The sequence below is a fragment of the Thermobia domestica genome, chromosome 8, assembly GCF_964235325.1.
Source record: "Thermobia domestica chromosome 8, izTheDome1.hap1.1, whole genome shotgun sequence".
NCBI classification, from domain to species: Eukaryota; Metazoa; Arthropoda; class Insecta; order Zygentoma; family Lepismatidae; genus Thermobia; species Thermobia domestica.
In genome coordinates this window covers 41,904,826-41,925,118 of record NC_137461.1, presented here as the reverse complement: position 1 = coordinate 41,925,118, position 20,293 = coordinate 41,904,826, and the positions used below count along the sequence as shown (strand labels likewise).

At 32.8% G+C, this 20,293-nt stretch overlaps 1 protein-coding gene across 1 annotated transcript in view; it reads left to right on the top strand.

The window, feature by feature from the left end:
* Positions 1–1,253: 1,253 nt before the first annotated feature.
* The window catches only part of LOC145692104 (odorant receptor coreceptor-like), a 36,465-nt gene continuing 17,425 nt past the window's right edge, over positions 1,254–20,293 (top strand). The window contains exons 1-5 of the mRNA XM_081767398.1: positions 1,254–1,871; positions 3,579–3,964; positions 9,717–9,816; positions 12,803–12,907; positions 16,424–16,579. Coding sequence (XP_081623524.1) covers positions 1,254–1,871; positions 3,579–3,964; positions 9,717–9,816; positions 12,803–12,907; positions 16,424–16,579 — 1,365 coding nt within the window. The remainder of the gene's footprint in view (positions 1,872–3,578; positions 3,965–9,716; positions 9,817–12,802; positions 12,908–16,423; positions 16,580–20,293) is intronic.

The following is a 20,293-nucleotide window of genomic DNA, read 5'->3' as shown; positions in this document are numbered from 1 at the left end:
TTATTGAGATGGCTTAATTTGTTTTACCTTCGTACACATTGATTGCAATTTCTTTCTGAAATGTTTAGCAGACTGTACATGTTAGAAGGATCTTTATATAATTCACCTTTATTTAAAATGAATCTTGCGAATTTTTTAGTTTTCGTATTATTTGTTGAAGCAGAACATTTCAGTTAGTTGAAACCAGCAATAGTTTATTTCTGACACGTTTAGTATCAATGTATCAGAAAAAGATACAATTTAACAAAATATTTCAAAATATATTTTAATAGCATTTAAATTATCCAAACGAAAAATCGTAGTTACCATTGACTACTTTCTGTGGCGAATTTGAAAACACATAGATAAATCAAATTCATTTTGGTCAACAGAATGTCCATAATTACAAAGAACTTGGTACGAAATATTCTACAAAAAGATAGCAAGAAAAGGACGTTATGATTCGAAAAAATCACACACCATGTATTTTACTATAGTAAATTGATTTCAGCTCTCACGAAATGATATTTGCATTATATTGCTCTGTCTGTAATTAAAGCAGAAACAAAGCTGAACTCTTCAGCAAGAAATGTGTCAATTTGTGGAAAAGATTTAATAATATGCTATTAGTCTGACGTGTTTGTTTCTAATCATGTCTTTGACAAATGTGTTTACCCAAGATGTTACTTGATATGTGTTTCTAACAGAATACTCAAATGTTACGTTGTCTCTCTACATACATCTATTACTAGCCCAAAGGATTGCTAAGTCTCACCAAGCCATAAGAAACGCAGAATTAAGTCAGTGTTCCGATTTAAGTGACCAATTGTTATTATTCTAGAAGAATATTATTCATTTTGGAAGAAGTCAAATATCCAAATTGAAATAATTTTGAATTTTTCCATACAAAAATTAAGAAATTTTCATTCAAATACTACTACTCCGTTTAATAGTTTAAAAATTGATACTTTCAGAAAGCTGAGCTATATTATACTGCCAATTCTTACAAAATTAATATCACCAATAGGATTTTATAAGTAGCCTAATAAAGCTATTGGTTTACACTGTCCATAAACACGTAGTTGTTTATCATAACACATCTAGCGAGGCGTTCGTAATATTTGTAATTACTAAAGAACAAGTCAAATTACTTTAGAGATCAAAATGTGAAACATTTTCAGATGATGACTTAAGATATAAATAAAAGAATGGTTCATGCACAAGAATAGTAGACCCTTTCAAATTACTGTTTCCTTAAGTAAGCAATTAGAATTATGAAGTTAGAGGAATACAAAGCGCATGGAGTTGCCGAATTGTTATCGCCTCTTATTTATCTCATGAAATATACAGGATATTTGTTTCTCTTTGAGAAGGACAATAAAAGGATAAAAAGAAAATGGGAAACATACTTCCAGGTTGCTTTCTCACTGCTTTTATATGTTCTAATAACACTTCACATAGCATCTTTCATCACGGATGCAGTATTGAAAAGTAATGACTTTAGACAGTTCATTAGAAGTTTTCTCCCTACAATGAGTGCCCTTACTGGATATTATAAACTGTATTATGTAGCAATTCGAAGGCAAGTTTTTTATAAAGCCTTGAGATCTTGGAAGGAAGGATTGAAAACTCATCCGCTTATAGAAGATCTGGAAGACAGAACAATTGAGTACACATACAGAATGTGCAAGAAACTAACGATTGGTGGCTTGATTCTTGTATATATTGTTTATGTTCTTTGGTCACTCAAACCGTTCTTCATCGTAGAAAAAACAACTGTTCAACGTGGTAATACGACAGTCGAAGTTATTCAAAGACATCTAATAATAGACGGTTGGTATCCTTTTGACATATCATCCATGCCGAATTTTATCGCAGTGTACATTGTTCAGGTAAGTAAATAATTATCTTTATAATGGTAACTGAAATTTTATTGGTAGACATGTGATTAGCAAAGCATTGCCATTAACAATTCACTATCTTCTCGTTCTGAAAGCTCCCTCAATCTTTACAATGGTAAGCTAGAAATGTTGTATTTCTGCCCGGGACAAGATATGTTCCGAACCGACCAAATTAACTACACAAGAAGACAAAAATAAAATGTATATAGATAAGAACATTTCCAAACGTTTGGTTGCTTACTAATGCTCAACAAAACAATATCAATTTTAAATTCTATTTATTCTTTTATGCTAGCAATTTAGTTCCCTGGTTAATATACGCATTAGATATAAACTTATAAGAAACTTCTCAGTACTACTATTTTGTAACAATATTTTTACAATCAAAAATTAAATTACAATCTTTTAGAAACTAGAATAAGAGTTTCAAGTTTTGAAAATCTTTGTTTAGAGAAATATTTTCCAAAAGTTCCTTTGGGGAAGATTTGTCAAATATACAAAAATCTTAAGCGATTCTTACACTCGAAAGCTTAACAGATTAACGGAGATGAAATGATAGCCAAGCTTATTAAATCATTAAAAATCGCAAATGATTTTAAGTCTCTTGAATCTAAGCAAACCTATATAGCCTGTAATATTGCAAAATTCTAACGATAGAATTTAAATACAAGATTTATATGTAGCATGTGTGTCACTGCTGCGATTATGTGTTTTACAGTTAGAAAAAGGGAACAACAATATTGTTGCAATCTGCTACTTAAGACTGTATTAATTTTTCATATATTAACACATAACCAAATGAGTCCATCAGAATACAAATTGTCAATTATTAATGAGTGATCGATCTATCTTTTGGCACCATGGCGTTTATTTTTAGATTTTCTTGAAAACTATACATCGGAATTTTACTAAAACATATATCAGTTCTTGAATAGAACTACCGATTGATATACTCTGGGAAATGTTATAGTTAATTAAATGCAATAATTGATCATGATTTTGGCCGTATATTAATAGCCCATATTTTGAAAATATGGAAAATTTGGTTCTGGAATGAAAAGTAATTTTTCACCTCTCGACATGCTTATACTTAGTTTGTGTAACTTCTGTATGTCTTCGTTTATATTAAAATAACGAGCACTAAACGCAACAACTAGAATTTTTGCTACAGTCCTTTATGTAACATCTGTGTATTCAAGGAGTCCATTGTGTGACATTTAGACCGTGAAAGACGGAAATATAAGAGGAAAATATTGATGAAAAAGGTTAGAAAATATATCTTTATTCATTAGAGGTTAAACATGAAAAAACTGATTTATTAGCAAAACTTACTAAAAAAAATTCTTTTAAATAGCAAACAAAATAATAAATTAAATAACAAAACTTAAATGAAATATAGGAAAACCACAGGAAAAGAAAAGTAATCTAATACTATCAATAATAAAAGTTAAATAAAGAAATGACAAATATGAAGTTAGTATTATAATTAAAATAGTACTTGATTATTTCCCCTCCTTCAGTTATTTCATGTATTGAGTGGTCTATAACAAAATAACGCGTAACGTTTAATACATATTTAATCATCGTAATAAAAGTCTCATGTGTCAATGATTGAGATGGCGTTTATCATTACGATTTGAATTATTTTTCGCTAAACCCTTGTATGACTTTAATTTTCTTTCTTTCTTTGTTTTGCAGCTTATCTATGCTTGGTTTGTTTGTGGGCAATTGATAGCATTTGATTTGCTCCTTTGTGAAATGATTTATCACCTGAGTCAACAAATACGTATGTTGAAGAGACTTATAGCGCCTTTTGCTCTTTTAGACTCGGACCAGTTATCCGAGGAAGTCGATGACCACATACAAATGATAGTTCAGAACAAACTTAACCACAATAGCCAAAGATTGAAGTTGGATTCTTTGTCACGTAATTTGGAAAAAGGAGAAGCCAGCATCCAACTTTCGGTGTATAAACTATTTATACAGTTGTCCAAATATCGTTCTGAATTGCTGCCAGAAATGAGAAAAGATTTGATGTCCTCTCTAATTAAGTATTGGGTTGATCGTCATAGGTCTATTATTAGGTATGTATTACTATATCATCAAAGTATTTGAGCTACGGTAATTAACATAAGTTATTAATTTTAAGACAAGTTGTTAGACTAATTATCAATTGGCTAATAAAATTATATTAATCGATTTTAATTGACAGTTATACATACTTTTCACGCTTTTATTATGTTACACACAAAAATGTGAAACACAGATGATACCTGTTTAATTTATGAATAAAATCATTACACACATTCATTTTATATTTTATAAGCACTTAGTGATGGTAAATAATTTGCTCTCGAATTGCCGAAGTATAGGTATTAATTTTATTGAATGATGTATGTATGCTATCTAAATGAGTCCCGTTATATCTCTAACTTAAGTGTACACAAACCACTAAAAATTTTTGTGATTTTCAAAGTTCTTAAAGCATCTATTTATAAGCGTGATTTTCCGCCTGTTGTCATGAAACTTTTGGTTTTCTTGTTAAAGCCGGAAGCAGTATAACATTTCTAATCTAAATAATTTGAGTTTCTGAACAAAAGACGAGTCGGTTACCATAATTTTAATAAATTCTTTGACAGCATGATGTACAGTTTGTCAATCATCTGTGACCTAATACTTCATCCAGGAAACCAGTTTCAAAAACTCTTTTCTCAATTGCAATCTCCAAATTATTTTGTTCTCTGACTTAAATATTGCAAGTGCACCTACCTTTGTTTGAGAATTTATGTCCAACGTTTTAGGATATATTAATATTTAATAATTTTTAGATGTTAACCGCAATTTTCTCTCACAGCCACGAGTGGTAAATTAGATCTTTCGTTTGTAAACTTCCATCACCTTTGATAGTATATGAAACCGAATATATCACACTAAATTTTTAAAATTTCCCTTGTGTCTTTAACTCGATATTCCTTCAGGATTATCATGTCTAAACTTAAATGTAAAAGTGATGATGTAATGAAAACGTTTGATATACAAGGCAAAATACCAAAATTTGTAATGCATCCTATGTATGGTACTTTCAGCCACAGACAGAAGAGGAAGAAATCATTACATGAGTCCATGACATGGAGTTCACCTTATGAGCTTTGGATTTATTAAGAAAACCTCTAGCTCACACAGAAAGTTCAAGGACAAATCAGGCATAACATTTCATTAATACTCATATTACACACTATAATTTTCACCTTGTAATTGTTTGATTCGTGAATGTTAATGAATTTGTTAATGCGAATAAATTTTATTGGTGTTTCTACCTTAAAAATGACGATCTTGAATTATTCTTCTTTGGAACGGTCATTTGCTAGATCGATTATATTATTCATGTGCCCTCTTGTTGGCAGACAAATGAACTTGATCTTTAATACTCTTAAATTTGCGTGTTGATTGATTGGTTATGTGGATATCAAATGATTAGATAGTTGTTGAACAAATGTAGCTTTGCCATTTAGTTCATATAAATGCATTCCATGTTTTTATTTCATTCTTAGGGAAGTTCTTTTGAACTACTTTGTTTTTTCCTTTGCCATAGCAAGATAATCTTTATTTTCTATTAAATACTGCTTGATTCTGAAAATCACATAAAGAAAACAATTTACTTTGTGTTGTAATTTAATTCATTGTACACCTTGTCTCAAAAAGGTTGAGCGCATTCTTTATTGGTGTTTTGAGGCAAAAATTTTCTAAGTCCAGCTTCGGGTATCTTCGGGAAAAAGTAAGCCAGGTTCGAAAATCCAAGCCAGCCTTTGCAACCGGGAAAAAGTTTGCAGATGTGTTTTTCTTCTTTTGAATATAATAAGACTTGTTACCAAGTGTTTAAAAAAGCAACATTGATTGAAATACTTAATGATACAATATTTCGAAACCTTTTATTAATGTGAGCACATGCTTGTTTGTCATTTAGCTTTCTATACGTAATGGAACATTTAAATACGTTAAAGAATCTTTCCATATGTAAAAGAATGCTCAAAGTTAAGAAATATAACATAATTATGGCCTGAGTACTAAAATAAAAGTCAAAGTAGAACAGAAACAGCGTTTGTAATGGATATGAATGTCATAATTATCTTGAGATCCGTTATACATCGCCAGAAGCTTAGTTCTAGAAGTCCTTGTGTTAGCTCATTGGTAAGTTGTCGGATTTCAAATCATAAGGTTGTGAGTTCGAATCCCATTTGGGGCAATACTTTTTTTAAAATTATATTTTCCGCAATGCATGAAAAATTATATAAAATAATTACATTAAAATACATAAGTTGTTTATGTATAACATAATAATTGCAGAACATAGTAATTATTATGTTTAAAATATAACATCTGAGATAATTTTCACAGTAGGTCGGTATTATATAGGAGGATGTAAATACAAGTTAAGAAACTCGTTCAATAGCAATAAATAAATCATGTAGTGTATTTATTTGCAGCTATTTGTCATATAGAGAGTAATTCTCAACATTCATAATATAGAATGTCATTTATGTTCTTGAAAAGTTATTCGATGCATAAACAGAGAGTATAAACAGAGAATCCAAAGTCGGAACGCTCGAAAAAAATTCATGAATCCCAAAGGTCACGTGAGCAGACTGGAATTGTCCTTATGAAGCATGCCACAGCAGAAAGTCTTTACATAGATTTTCAATTCAATTCCTGATATATGCTTTTGCAATGTGGAAGTGGTGATGCCTTGAGTCGCCCTCTCTCGCTCGCTCGCTCACTCTCTATTTATACAGAATATAAAAGTGGATGTATGTGTGTGTTTCAACATAATTCTGATATATCTAGAGCAATTTTAACTATATTTCTTACAGTCTGGAAAAAGAGTACTGTCGGGATACATATCAAAAATGCTAGAAACGGGTCGATATTATTATTGAATCCATAGTTTCGTGGTCGCTTAGGTGAATAGCTCTACTTTCAATTCAAGTCCAATTAAGCTCCCATTAGCACCCAGGGTGGTTACGTAGCGACATAAAGATATCGAAATCAACCGATATTAGAATCGAACCGTAAGTTTTCAGCGCCGCTAACAGTGCGTTTCCCATTAGTCCACATTAGTCCCATTGCCTAGAGGGCAACATATTTGCAGAGTGCAAATTTTAAAACTTGAATAATATTTTAATTCGTTGACAACGACATTCCGTTCTAAAGAGAATTTATGTTTCTTCCCGTGACGTTAAGGGGATCGGGAAAAGTTATGTGTCTTGAAGCAGGATACGACTTTGGATACTCTGTTTATACACTTTCTATATCCGTAGGAATATACTGTATTTCACGAATAGAAATAACATACTGTAATGAGAATATTAAGAAGTTAAATCTGTATGACAAATAGCTGCAAATAAATACACTACATAACTTATTGATTGCTATTAAACGATTTTCCTAACTTGTATTTAACATTCTCATATATAATAACGACCTACTGTGAAAATTATCTCAGATGTTATATTTTAAACATAATAATTACTATGTTCTGCAATTATTATGTTATATATAAACAACTTATGTATTTTAATGTAATTATTTTATATAATTTTTCATGCATTGCGGAAAATATAATTTTAAAAAAAGTATTGACCCAGATGGGATTCGAACTCACAACCTTATGATTTGAAATCCGACAGCTTACCAATGAGCTAACACAAGGACTTCTAGAACTAAGCTTCTAGCGATGTATAACGGATCTCAAGAAAATTATGACATTCATATCCATTACAAACGCTGTTTCTGTTCTACTTTGACTTTTATTTTAGTACTCAGGCGATAATTATGTTCTATTTCTTAACGTTGAGCATTCTTTTACATATGGAAAGATTCTTTAACGTATTTAAATGCTCCATTACGTATAGAGAGCTAAACGACAAACAAGCATGTGCTCAAATTAATAAAAGGTTTCGAAATTTTGTATAATTAAGTATTTCAATCAATGTTGCTTTTTTAAACACTTGGTAACAAGTCTTATTATATTTAAAAGAAGAAAAACACATCTGCAAACTTTTTCCCGATTACAAAGGCTGGCTTGGAGGTTCGAACCTGGCTTACCTTTTCCCGAAGATACCCGAAGCTGGACTTAGAAAATTTTTGCCTCAAAACACCAATAAAGAATGCGCTCAACCTTTTTGAGACAAGGTGTACATGCAAATGAATCGTAATTGGTTATATAATGATTATGCGTTTAGAAAGACAATTTGTTACGTTGTTAAGTTTTGGAACAGCATGTCGAAACCTGCGACAAATTAAAGTCATGTTTTTTATCTTTAAATTGTTGAATGAATTCTTTGAACATATTTGAAAAATGTACCTGTAATTTGATACTCTTGAAGAGTTAGTTCAGATGTTTCAGCTTCAGGTCCTGCGTAAACTTAGTTTTCGTTTTAAGATTAATGATTCAGCAATTTGCGATGACTTATCGATTGGTGAATCAATTAATTCTGACCTTGGAACATTTAAATATCTATTCTATTGTTTTGTTTCCAGGTTTGTATACGATATCCCACTCCATGAAATTAACTGTAAGATCTTTCTTACAATTGATACAGTTAAATGTATAAATTATGTCCTAATTTGTGCTTTTATAGTTCCAATGTTGGCTTTGGCATTTCATTCACCGTACATTAGCATTATATGCATCCATCAGTGCTGGAGATGTTGAAGGTCTGAATCGATACAAATCGTCTTCCACGTAGCACAGCAGGAACATTGACAATGGCCCGTTTTGCCCTGAGACATTCGTGCTCTTACAAGCATACGTAAATGTATACAGTTTACCAGTTTTGCATTCAGAGAGTTTAGGCAGGTTTCAACTCTTTATTGTGTTTCAGCGTTGAGCATTAAGTGTGTTACGCGAATCATATTGCTGACATTTGTGCTAACACTGTGCTGTAAACTAGTTGAGTATCACTGAGTCGTGTTCTATTTTGTCCATTACCTTCACACGCTAACCAAGGTCGTGACGACTTACTCTATTCACGGCACAAGTATTAGGTACTCGGATATTAATAAAGTTTTAATAATATTGCGTGAAAATTGAGCATTTGTAACTGAAAATAGCTACTTTTTCTTCCGAAGTCAGTGATTTAGCAAGTGGTATTTATCTAACGTTCTTGGATGTAGGTCAATTAGTAAGAGGAAGAACAGTACAAGCTCTAAACCATATTAGTTAACATAAATATGATTATTATGTGGGCAGACAGCACAATTCTACGGATCAATACGTTCGTATGGTTTTGTATAATAGTTTCCAACTTATGTAATTTAATGAGTAACTTTACATTGTGCAACATAATTTGTATATTGAAATATTCACGATAGACTCTTTAAAACTTGTTATGTCACTCAACAATTCAATTAACGTATATTGTATTTTTAAAGAGCTGTATGTATTCCTTACAGACTTCTTATTTTCCACTAGTTTTATCTCTTTTGGTTTACTTTATAAAGTGTGATAACGTAATCTTTAACTTCCTGAGAATGTTTTAAAATTAATTTGTTTTAAAACAGTATCCAATGAAATTACAATTGTTGTAATTCAAGTTAAAAAGGAAATAAATGTGCATATGTTACATTCGTTAATGATAATAACATTAGAATAATTTCTGGTAACATTTCTCAGTAGTGTGTGCGGAGACAGCAGCTCACATCAAAATAATTTACACTATAATTAGAAGTACACACAGTAGTTAAGTAGAGATCGTAAAGTTCTTCATCTTTAGTTGTATATCATAATTAAATTGGTATTACTTTAAATGTTTCTAATGGTATGTTTGTTTCTTGTAGATTTACGGGTTCTGTACAGGAAACGTTTGGAACAGCATTAATGCTTCAGATGCAGAATTCAGTGCTAATTCTGAGTCTTTTGGCGTACGAAGCGAGTATGGTAAGAGGTTTTTATTGTAACATGTTTATCATTTGATCTGTCACTTGGCCACTAAGATTAGCTAAATCTTGAAAGTAATACTTAAATTACCGTTGAGTCCAGCTATTTGAACATACTCCGACAAATAAAACTGAAAATACTATATATATTTTTTGTGTAACGAAGAACACCATTACTTGACTTCTTTCATCTATTTTCCTCTACAAACTGATTCACATTAGTAATTCTCGAAACTGAAACTCGTAGGAAGTTCATTGAGCATATAATATAAGATCATAAAGGAATTATGGGTAGGAATTTTGTGTGTACAAATGAAGGTGAAATATATCTGGAGCCAATAGTGTAGATATAGTTAGCATAACATTTAATTTAAACATTCTGTGATTCGATCACGCGTTAGCTTATTAGGTAGTTACGCTATATATTTACGTGTGTGTGTTTCTTTTTCTATCAACTGACTGATGCGCAGTCCTTTGTTAACGGAAAAATCCAAATCTCCGTTCCCTTTCATGAAACAACTCGGATACAGCATAGAATGGAATCATAGAGATCTTGAAAGATAGCAGAGCAGAATACTACACTATACCGGAAAAGGCTTTATTCGGTTTCGTCAAAGAAGATGGAAACGAAAATGTGCTCCGGACTGCATCTCCGAATTGAACTACACATGATATATTTGGGTACCGGTATGGGAACAGTCAGGTGAAGTGTTTAACTTCGGTTCGATAATTTGGAAGCTATAGCGTGAAGGCTGCATCTATGTGACGAAGTGCATATCATTTTGGAGTACCGTGTCATTGCCCGGAAATAGCACTTCTACCATAACATACAGATCGTTCCTAAAAATGGTACATAATCACGAGCAGAGGTATGATTGGTAAGCTTCAGCATAAATTTCTCTGAAAATCAAGATAATGAAGTTCATAACATCTCTGACCCGTTATGTTTCACGGCCGGGAACTGATATTGAGTATCATACGCACTTCTGATCGTCAGCCCGACGTAAACATTGACTTTTCTTAGAAATAATATGAACAATGACTCTCCTAACCATATCACACTTCCTTATTTATGATAGGTTCTTGTTGATGTTAGAAGCGTCATGCTAAAGCGTGGGGGCCTCTTATCAGTGGTTGAGCCCGGAAAAGGTGATGCCTTATGCATTATGTCTATGCCGTATAACTCAGGGTGGGCAATGATGATCGAAAAAGATTGCGGTAGGGGCTAGTTGGTTTACATCGTTAATTAGGCAGCAATTGAACGACGATATTTAATGATAGTACGTTTTAATGCTCGGTGTGACCTGCCACTGAGGATGTTATTCCGTGCACGGACTGTTTCTCTTCATCGATTTTGTTTCGCTGTGAGGTTTGTAAGTCGTCATCCCTTTTGATAAGTCGATCGCGAGACACAGAACATATTTGAGACTTTCATAACGTTCGTAACTCATAAAATAGCTCTAACAATTTAATCCCTTTGGAAATCGGAAAGACTGCCTTTTTAAGTTATGATAGTTTGTTCACTGGATACTACAATTATACTGTACATCTTACGAAATCTGAATATTGCTCTTCCATATCAACCCAATGAGCGTAGCGTTATGCTAGCAGCTGGAGTATGCCAATCCTGAAATCTGACACTGTTCCAAATCCAAATACTTCCAAAAAATTGTAAAATTGTCGTAAAACCGAAATTAGAACTATTCATAGAAATGTTAGATTAGAAATACTTTCGTTTTAGTTTGATATTGTCGTTTGTAAAGGGTTGACAACTAATAAAAGAATAGTAAGTAGCATATAAAGGAAACATGGGCACTTGGGTAAATGATTAATTTGAGGCTAACTAAGGTGTAACATTCATTCACATGTATATACGCATCAGAGTGATGAGCTCCTGTTCAGGTATAGGTCTGTTGATCATCTAATTGGTTGAATATTTTCATGTCCTCAATTTATTGACCAATTTCTGTGAATGTTAATATTTCTTAGCTATGTAGATTGCAACACCTCAATTTTTGGCCTGATGTGATACGTTCAAATCAAGTGTTAAAGCAAGCAAATGCACAAATTTACTTAAACGTTCATAGGTATATAGGAAATAATGCCTTCTCATGATGAACACCATTTTGCTCTCTGTTTCCAACTAGTTTTCAAGTTCACTACCTTACTCAGAAATGTAATTACCGGTGCTAAACTAGAAATAAGTCATTCTTTAACTTAGTGGTGATTTTGTCGTCAAAATAAGAATTACGGTGGTTTCGAGGCCGAGATCACTTCCGAAGATAAGTATCTTTCTACTCTTGTAGTTTACACAACTTCGTATGTACACGAAGATGATGGTGGTTTTTTTACTAAGTGCTACAGAGCTTATAGAGTGGTATCATATCACTGCAGTTTTCCAGATAAATTTAAAGCATTGTAATGCCAAGGAAGTTGTCAATTTTTAAATGCAATGTTTCTACGTTCATCACTTGGTAAAGATATTTAGCATACCAAAACATTTGTATTATTATATTCCCTTCAAGATAAAATTATTTTCTTTCGATCTCACATATAGTTGAAATTTAGAGCACTCTAGATAACAAGACATTCTTCATTGCGGGTTGTGTAGGTTTCCAATAACAATTCAATTCACTATTTACTACAACCCATACTAGTACAGACTTGCAGTATAAACGATGACCAAGATGCAACGTCTCCTAAATATTTTATATCTTCACCCCTGTTTACTTCTCGGATCACTAGCAATAACAATTTAACAGTTTCTCATTTCTTGCACTTGCACTTTTCGGTAGCTTTTTAAAGCTCTTTGAAGAAGTTTATAAATTGTTTATCAAGTGGTTTAGTGATGTGACACTGATACCCAACAATGTTATATACCTCAGGTTATAGAGTGCAATTATCTTGTTATTATTAATATGTTTCTAAGACAGGTATTACAATTTTTGTTTGTTTTTTATAGTAAAATTTTCTTTTGTTATTCACAGGAGAAGCAATTTTCAATGTACTCTTTGGCAATAATTGGATACATTTTCCATTGCCTGTCAAGTGTACTTCTTTTCTGTTATTTCGGTGACCAATTAATTCAAGAGGTAAGTTTTCGGCTACAGTTGTTAGCAGTTTATGTAATTCATGACTTTATACAAGACACATGGAATAGTGCTTTCCTGTGGAGATATCCTTGCTTCAATACTCGATTATCCATGTGTAACACTCATTCTTTAAAGTAACATAATTCACATTGACGCAATTAAAATCTCGCTGTCAAGACATTTTTGGTAACAGTTGTTTCCTATATTAATGATACCTGCACTCACGGTAGGCACACGTGCAAAATTCCCAATTTGACAGGTGAAGTGAGTGAAACTTTAGAGTGGTTTCGATACTTCATCAATGCTTCGACAATCTATCAAAGTGTGAAAATCAAGTTCTCTCTGAGCTTAAGGTGAACTCTAACGGAAACATTTAAAATGTTATTAGAGTTTTATGAGGAAAATTTCTTTTCTCATTTCTCTTTTGTAATGGGATAAAAGACACGGTACTGGCAAGCAGTGTCTCGAATAAAACTGTCAAACCAATTGATGCTCAGGTCTTAAATATGAAGCACTGATCCAAGCAGGTCTGTCACATCAATTGATATGATTTACCTAGTTCGAGTTACAATTTAAAATTCAAGTCTGAAAGGAAATATCGTAACTTGTAAGTGGTGATTAAAGACGCTATTTGACACATGATAGCGAATGACTTAATGAAATTTTCGATGGTGTTCAGATTATGTGAACTTTTTAAACGGATGAGTAGAAACTTTGAAGATGTCATCGTTGCCAAGAAATTTGACTACTGCTGAAAGAAAAAAATCCTCTATAACATTACTAACTTATAAGGAATAGTACGATCCATAAATGACTAATGCTCAATGAGCAAATTACAACATTTTTAGTATGTCTTAAGAACCAAGAGCCAAAGTACTGAGTAGGATGATCCTGACACTGTCAACCAAAAACTTCGCAAGTTAAGAAATCAAGATATTTCTTGTGGCTCTCTCATGAAACCAAAAGACTTAAGCACCGGAAGTTTGTATCTGCGGCCAAACTCTAATTGAGCCATTGCATATGTAAGTTCTGAAAGGTTTGCATTGAGGGATAAAAAATCTAGAACTATCATATCAATTTGTTCTTATTTGGCAGATGTTGCATAAGAATAGTCCAGGACATTACATAATGATTGTTCGGGATTTTTGCAACAAAATGTGTTCGTGTGTTGCAACACCTCACACACGCTCAGGATCCAATTCGGAATCCTACATATTTGAAACGAAATATCCCGCTTTGCCATCTCTGATATGCATTTCCGTTTTGTGAGAACTTTTGCCATGTGGCAACACTGCTGAGATGCTGGAGCGTGCTAAGAGAATGAACAGAGAGTAAAAATGATCTGCGGAGTGAGAGAAATGACAACAAATCGTACGGTGTGAGGTGGACAAGACAAATAAAATATCCTTCACGTAAACAGCGAAGACCATGTCATTCAGGACCCAGACAAAGAATTGTTTGGTCGACAAATAAAGAATGCTACTGGAATAGAAATGCTTTTGCAAGATACGTAGGTTAAAAGAAGCATACCTAGGTCGATGGTAGAAGAATAGGAATAGAAACAAGGAATAGGAAAGAGTTAAAACAAAACATTTGTGGGTCAAAAATGACCCGATCTCCATTGTTAAATAAATTACAATTATTCTAAAACTATTGTTTCGATGTAATATCATACTTATAATTTCAATTGACTATAGGTAACATACTTTATAGATATTTAACCTGTTTCATACCTTGAAAGACTATTCGAGATCGAGAACCACATAACTGATTCGTGATTTGAGTGTATTCATTTGGGAATGTAAAAAGAAAACATACGTAAATTTTATAGCTACGTAATCTTATTATACCTGCGCTGTTTTCAACAACTAAGAAACAAAGCTGTTATAACAGTTCAGATAATTTAATCTCGTAACGATTCAATGCATAAGACAGAGTAGAACAGATATGGCACTTTGTGTCTCATTCGGTAGTTCTCGAAATAATTCTAGTTTTTGAAAAATATCCTTAGAAAGACAAATGGCAAAAAAATTTTTACTGCATCAAAATCTGAGCTATATATTTTAAGGTCGTGCACTCCACTACACACTACCTTGACTGTTTTGAACCATTACATTTCATACAGGATGATCGTTTTATTTTGTGTTTAACGACTATTAAATTATTAAAAATTGATTTTTATATAATGCAATAAGTGTCGATATTCTTTATTTTCATCTTTTGGGGGAAGAAAGATCTCATGCTATCATGTAAAACTATTTGAAATGCTATAAACCGCTGTACATAAACATATTACTTACGTCTTTCAATTGCTCTTGCTACATGAGCACAGTTAAGCACAATAACACTTTGAAAATTATCTTTCGACACTATTGATATACTCTATGACAGGGGGGCGCGGTAGCTCAGTGGTAGAGCATTCACCTCTGGTGCTGGGGGTCCCTGGTTTGATCCCAGCTCGCGCCGTGTGGACTTTGTGGTGGATAAACGCCGTGCTCGTGGGTTTTCTCGGGGCTCTCCCGTTTCCTTCAACTTTCTTCATTCTACCATTTTCACTCATCTCTCATTTCTACCATTATCACCGTCTCCTTTAGTCTAACCGGCATAACCGTGGGACGTTAAACTTAAAGATTTCATTTCATTTTTTTTCCTCTATGACAGTAGCTCTCAAAGTTGGATGCGCAACAACTAAAACTTGAAATGTGTTGTTATAAAATGGAACTCACATCTGTTATGCCAGAAGTATTTTCGTGTGTGTGTGTGTGTGTGTGTTACTAAAAGGAAAGCAACTACAAATTATACCGACGTTTGCAAATTTAAATGTTTCCCTACTTTAATAAATTTCTGGCCTGTAAATATGAAGAGTTGTGTAAAAAGGTATTGCAACATTTGATGCCTTTCCCTACCACTTACTTATGTGAGCAGACCTTTTCTGATATTATCAGTATTAAAACCTGAAAGCGAAATCGTCTTAATGTGGAATCGGAACTAAGATTGATGGTGACAAAACTTATTCCAGATTTCAATACAATTATGGAAAAACACAAAGAACTTGATTCCTTACATTGGGGATCCCACATTTGAGAACATTGTTTAGCAAGTAAATTTCCTTTTAAAAAAAGATTTTCAGTTTTGAAAGTTATTGTATTTACAACTGAAATTTCGTTAATTAAGACACAATCACGTAGCTTTAGAATAAATGCTTATTACATTATTTTTCTTGATCCTTTTCTTGTCAGTGGTAATTGTAATCAGTATACAGTATTTTTAGTAACATGTAAAATTTTATATAGCATTGCAGGGGAGTCCCCAGATCACTTTCCGAATAAACAGAGGGTCACCGTTATCGAAAACATTGAGAACCACTGCTTTATGGTCGTCAAGTTGGCTATGTAATATTATATTTTGAATTTTTCCGAACTTCATTCTCATGTATGTTGAGAACACTTTGGTCTTATTATTATTATTATTATTTATAACTTACTGGAAATCATATTTCCACTTTATATTTTTCAGAGTAATTCCATGTTGCGATCGTTATACGACAGTGCCTGGTACCACACTTCACGTGACTTCAAACATTTTATTAGTATTGCTTCTCAACAGTGTCAGTGGCCATTAAAAATTACAGGACACATGTTTTTCACACTTTCTTATGAATTTCTGGCTTCGGTAAGTAATCTTCTTCTCCTGTTTTATTTTCTTTTTCAGAAAGAATTAGTATATATGATAGGTACTATCTTTGTAATTATATGCAAATTGAATGTCCTCGTTATTTTGCGCCAGGCGTGAGTAAACCGTTCCTCGTTGTATGTATTACGTCTTCATGTGTTATTGGAATAAATATTTTCTTCAACTTAATGATTGTGAAATTAAATTTATGGTGCTATCCAGGCCCGAAACTAGCAACGGAGGTTTTGGGGGCATGAATATGTTAGAGGGGGGCATGAATATGTTAGAGGGGGCTCATTAAAAATCCTCCTTCAAATTGCTTTTTCTATTAATAATAGCACTTTGTATTGAGGTCTGGAGGGGTCACTTAGCCTCCCTCCTGTTGCCGGCCTGGTGCTATCCAACCCTGAAATCGAACCCACGACCACATTTACTCAAGATACACGCGCTTGCTGCTAGACCAGTTGGAAAAGACATTAATGTAATTCAGCAAGTGTTATATTCTTATAGTTTTATCCTTGTGTTCTATTCTGTCAAGAAAATTTGTCAAATTAGGAAAAAGGAGGAAATATATGTTCATTATTCAGTCATTTTTATATTATAAAACAAATGCATAGAAATCAATTTGTCACAACTAATATAGAATTTCACTTTACTTCCTAAAAAGGCAAGTTAATCTGTCTACATATTATATTATGTTCCTACAGTATATGGACAATATTGTTCCTCACTTTATTCAGAATTGTCTAGGCCTGTGTTCTTTCATTAGTCTTAAACCCTATTCTGTCAATGAATGACAAAGACATTCTTTTTTAGAAATGGTATATGTGTAAATTAAATGTATAAAGTTAATATACCAAAAGCACTCAATATTTGAGAATAACAAGAAATTGAGATAAGGTGTTAGCACGTCACAAAAACACGCTATACTATGAGTAAAAAGGTTACACAAAGAGGAAAGCATAAAGAAGAATACAAAGGGAAGTACGAGGTTATGTCAAAAATTATTCGCAATTTAGAAATAATTCTTACATTTTCATACTGCCCTCTGCCCTCGTGTAATTTATTGTTATGTTGTTGTAGTCATACTATGGAAGTTTGATCCGAATTTCTTCATTTGACTTCCTTTTGTTGCAGATAGATCATGGTCGCTCTATTAGAAGTTTGTACCAAAGAGGAACAACGAACCGTGATCCGATATTTGTGGACGGAAGGAGCATCAGTGGCTGCAATTCATCAAGGACTTTCGGCACAATACGGGAAAAGTATCTTGCCACAAAGGAGTCTATGAGAATGCATTGAAAAATTCAAAACTGGTTCACTTGTCGTGTGGCTCCCTCTTCTTGCGACTTCTAACAGAGCGACCATTTAAATGCAGGAATTAGGATCAAACTTTCATAGCATGAAGCATAAGAATAAAATACACGATAACGAGGATAGAGGTCGTTATGAACAATGTGAAAAGAGTTATGCCAAAATTGTGGATAACTGTTTACTTACCCCCTTAAAAATATAATCTTCTGATCAACAGATCCAGGATTAGGGCATACACATCTAAGAACACTTAACACAATACTAGTGAAATGTTATTGGTAAACACAAAAATGAAACCAGTACAATCGTAATTTTCGTTTACAACATTAAAAAAATAAATGAAATGTTTATGTTTCACGCTTATGCAGGTTAGGCTAAAGGAGACGGTGATGATGAGGGATGAGTGAAATGATGGAATGAAGAAAGTGGAAGGAAACGGGAGAACCCCGAGAAAACCCACGAGCACGGTGTTTGTCCACCACAAAGTCCACACGCCGCGAGCTGGGATTGAACCAATTGACCCCAAGCAGTGGAGGTGAACGCTCTACCACTGAGCCACCGCGCCCCCTTACAACATTTTAGTGCAGCAATAATATTATAATTCACATCTTGGTTACCCTAAGTAATATATTAATCAATGCTCTTGTTGTTGATAAACAACTCCGTTCATTCTGTTCATATTAATGTGTTTACTCGTGAAGTAGTTTACTTTCTAATTTTACTTAATTTTTATATACCATCCTTAATGTTGGCGAGATTGAAACGTTGCGTAAAATGTATAATAAACATTAAAGTGTTCCTTCAATCTTTCTTTCAGCTTCTAAGTGTTGTTATGACATACTATTTATTCCTAATTCAGCTAAATTGAAGACAACAATGGAAACGTTGCATATATAACACATATAACAAGTGTTCTACGTGACATGATCGATGATAAGAACGTGCAATGGTAACTAAATTTAGAATTTCCATCTAAGTCATTAAATGTATTCCCTAGTGTTTCTCCAAATACGAAGTTAAACTGTGTAGTGATATTCTTCCAAATAACATTGTATTTCTATCCACTTATGTGGAAGAACAAAATGTTTTATAAATAAATAATGTTTAGTGTGTATTTCACTGTCAATTTCCGAAGGTCTCTCACAATAAATCAAGACTATAAGGTTGGAAGCACGGTGTTCACAACTTGTGTCAGACCATCTCCGCATTACGTTCAAAATTACCAAGCCAAATTTCATATCCAATATTTGCTGTTTGTAAATAAATGAACTTTAAGTATCGGCTAATCTTCATACCTTCAAAAGTGTGCACCTTCAACTCTCTTTGGACAACAAGTGAAATGTTTGCATACAATATTGGTAACAAAATATAGTATGAGTAATTGACAAACACCTTCATTAGTCTGAAATTGGTGTATAAGGGACGGACAAAAGTGTTGAAGAATTTATGGATTTCAGATCTGATATGGGTTATATATTCAGAATTAAATGTTTTAGTTTAATCAAATTTCAACTGTTTTAACTCTACTTCGGCGTTAATAAATCAGATGTAATTATAATATTGCGCGAATAAAATAAAACAGACGACACATAACAATGCATGTGTTGTCTAAGTCTGTCATCTTATTTGCTAAGATATTCCAAAATTTTTCATTTAATAATCAACCAAAATCACAAAGTGCCGTTTGGAGTCATTCTGACACGTAATTAGTGACATACTAAAGAGTTCGACTAACATACGTTTCATGCAGTAGTCAGGCCTTTAGTGTGACGTCAAAACGACTCTCCATAAGGTAGATTGTATTTTGTAAAGGGTTTCTCTAATCAAAATGCTAAGAAAATAATGCATCAAAATAGCTGTTGAGGCTGTTAATATGCCGACGTATGAAATCACTTTTTTTTCACCCTATACTTGTAGTTACTATAAGCACACGTAATCTCTTTTATTTTTGTTGGTGCCGTCCTTCCAAGAAGCCTGCTTGAGAGTAACGGAAATATTAAAATACTAGTTCGATGTTCAATTCTGTTAGAAAAAATCGAAATTCATATTCAATATCTACATTGTATAGGTATATTATATTAGTGGAAATTTGATATACCTATGCACAATGGACACTTAATCTACACTTCGAATATATTTAAAAGTTATATAATAATAGAAAAATATTGTATGTCTGTTGTAATTATTTGTTTTTATGTAGTTTGCATATAATAATGGAAAATAAAAATATGTAATACGTGAATAAAGTTAGGTATAAATTACATCGTATATGAGATTTTGCTGTCGTTCCTAAGCGAGGTTTTTATCGGATAAATATATTAAATTATGTATTCCTGTATTTGTGTGTCATTTTGGTAGAGATAATAAAAACATTTAGAAATATTTTACAAAATTGTTAAT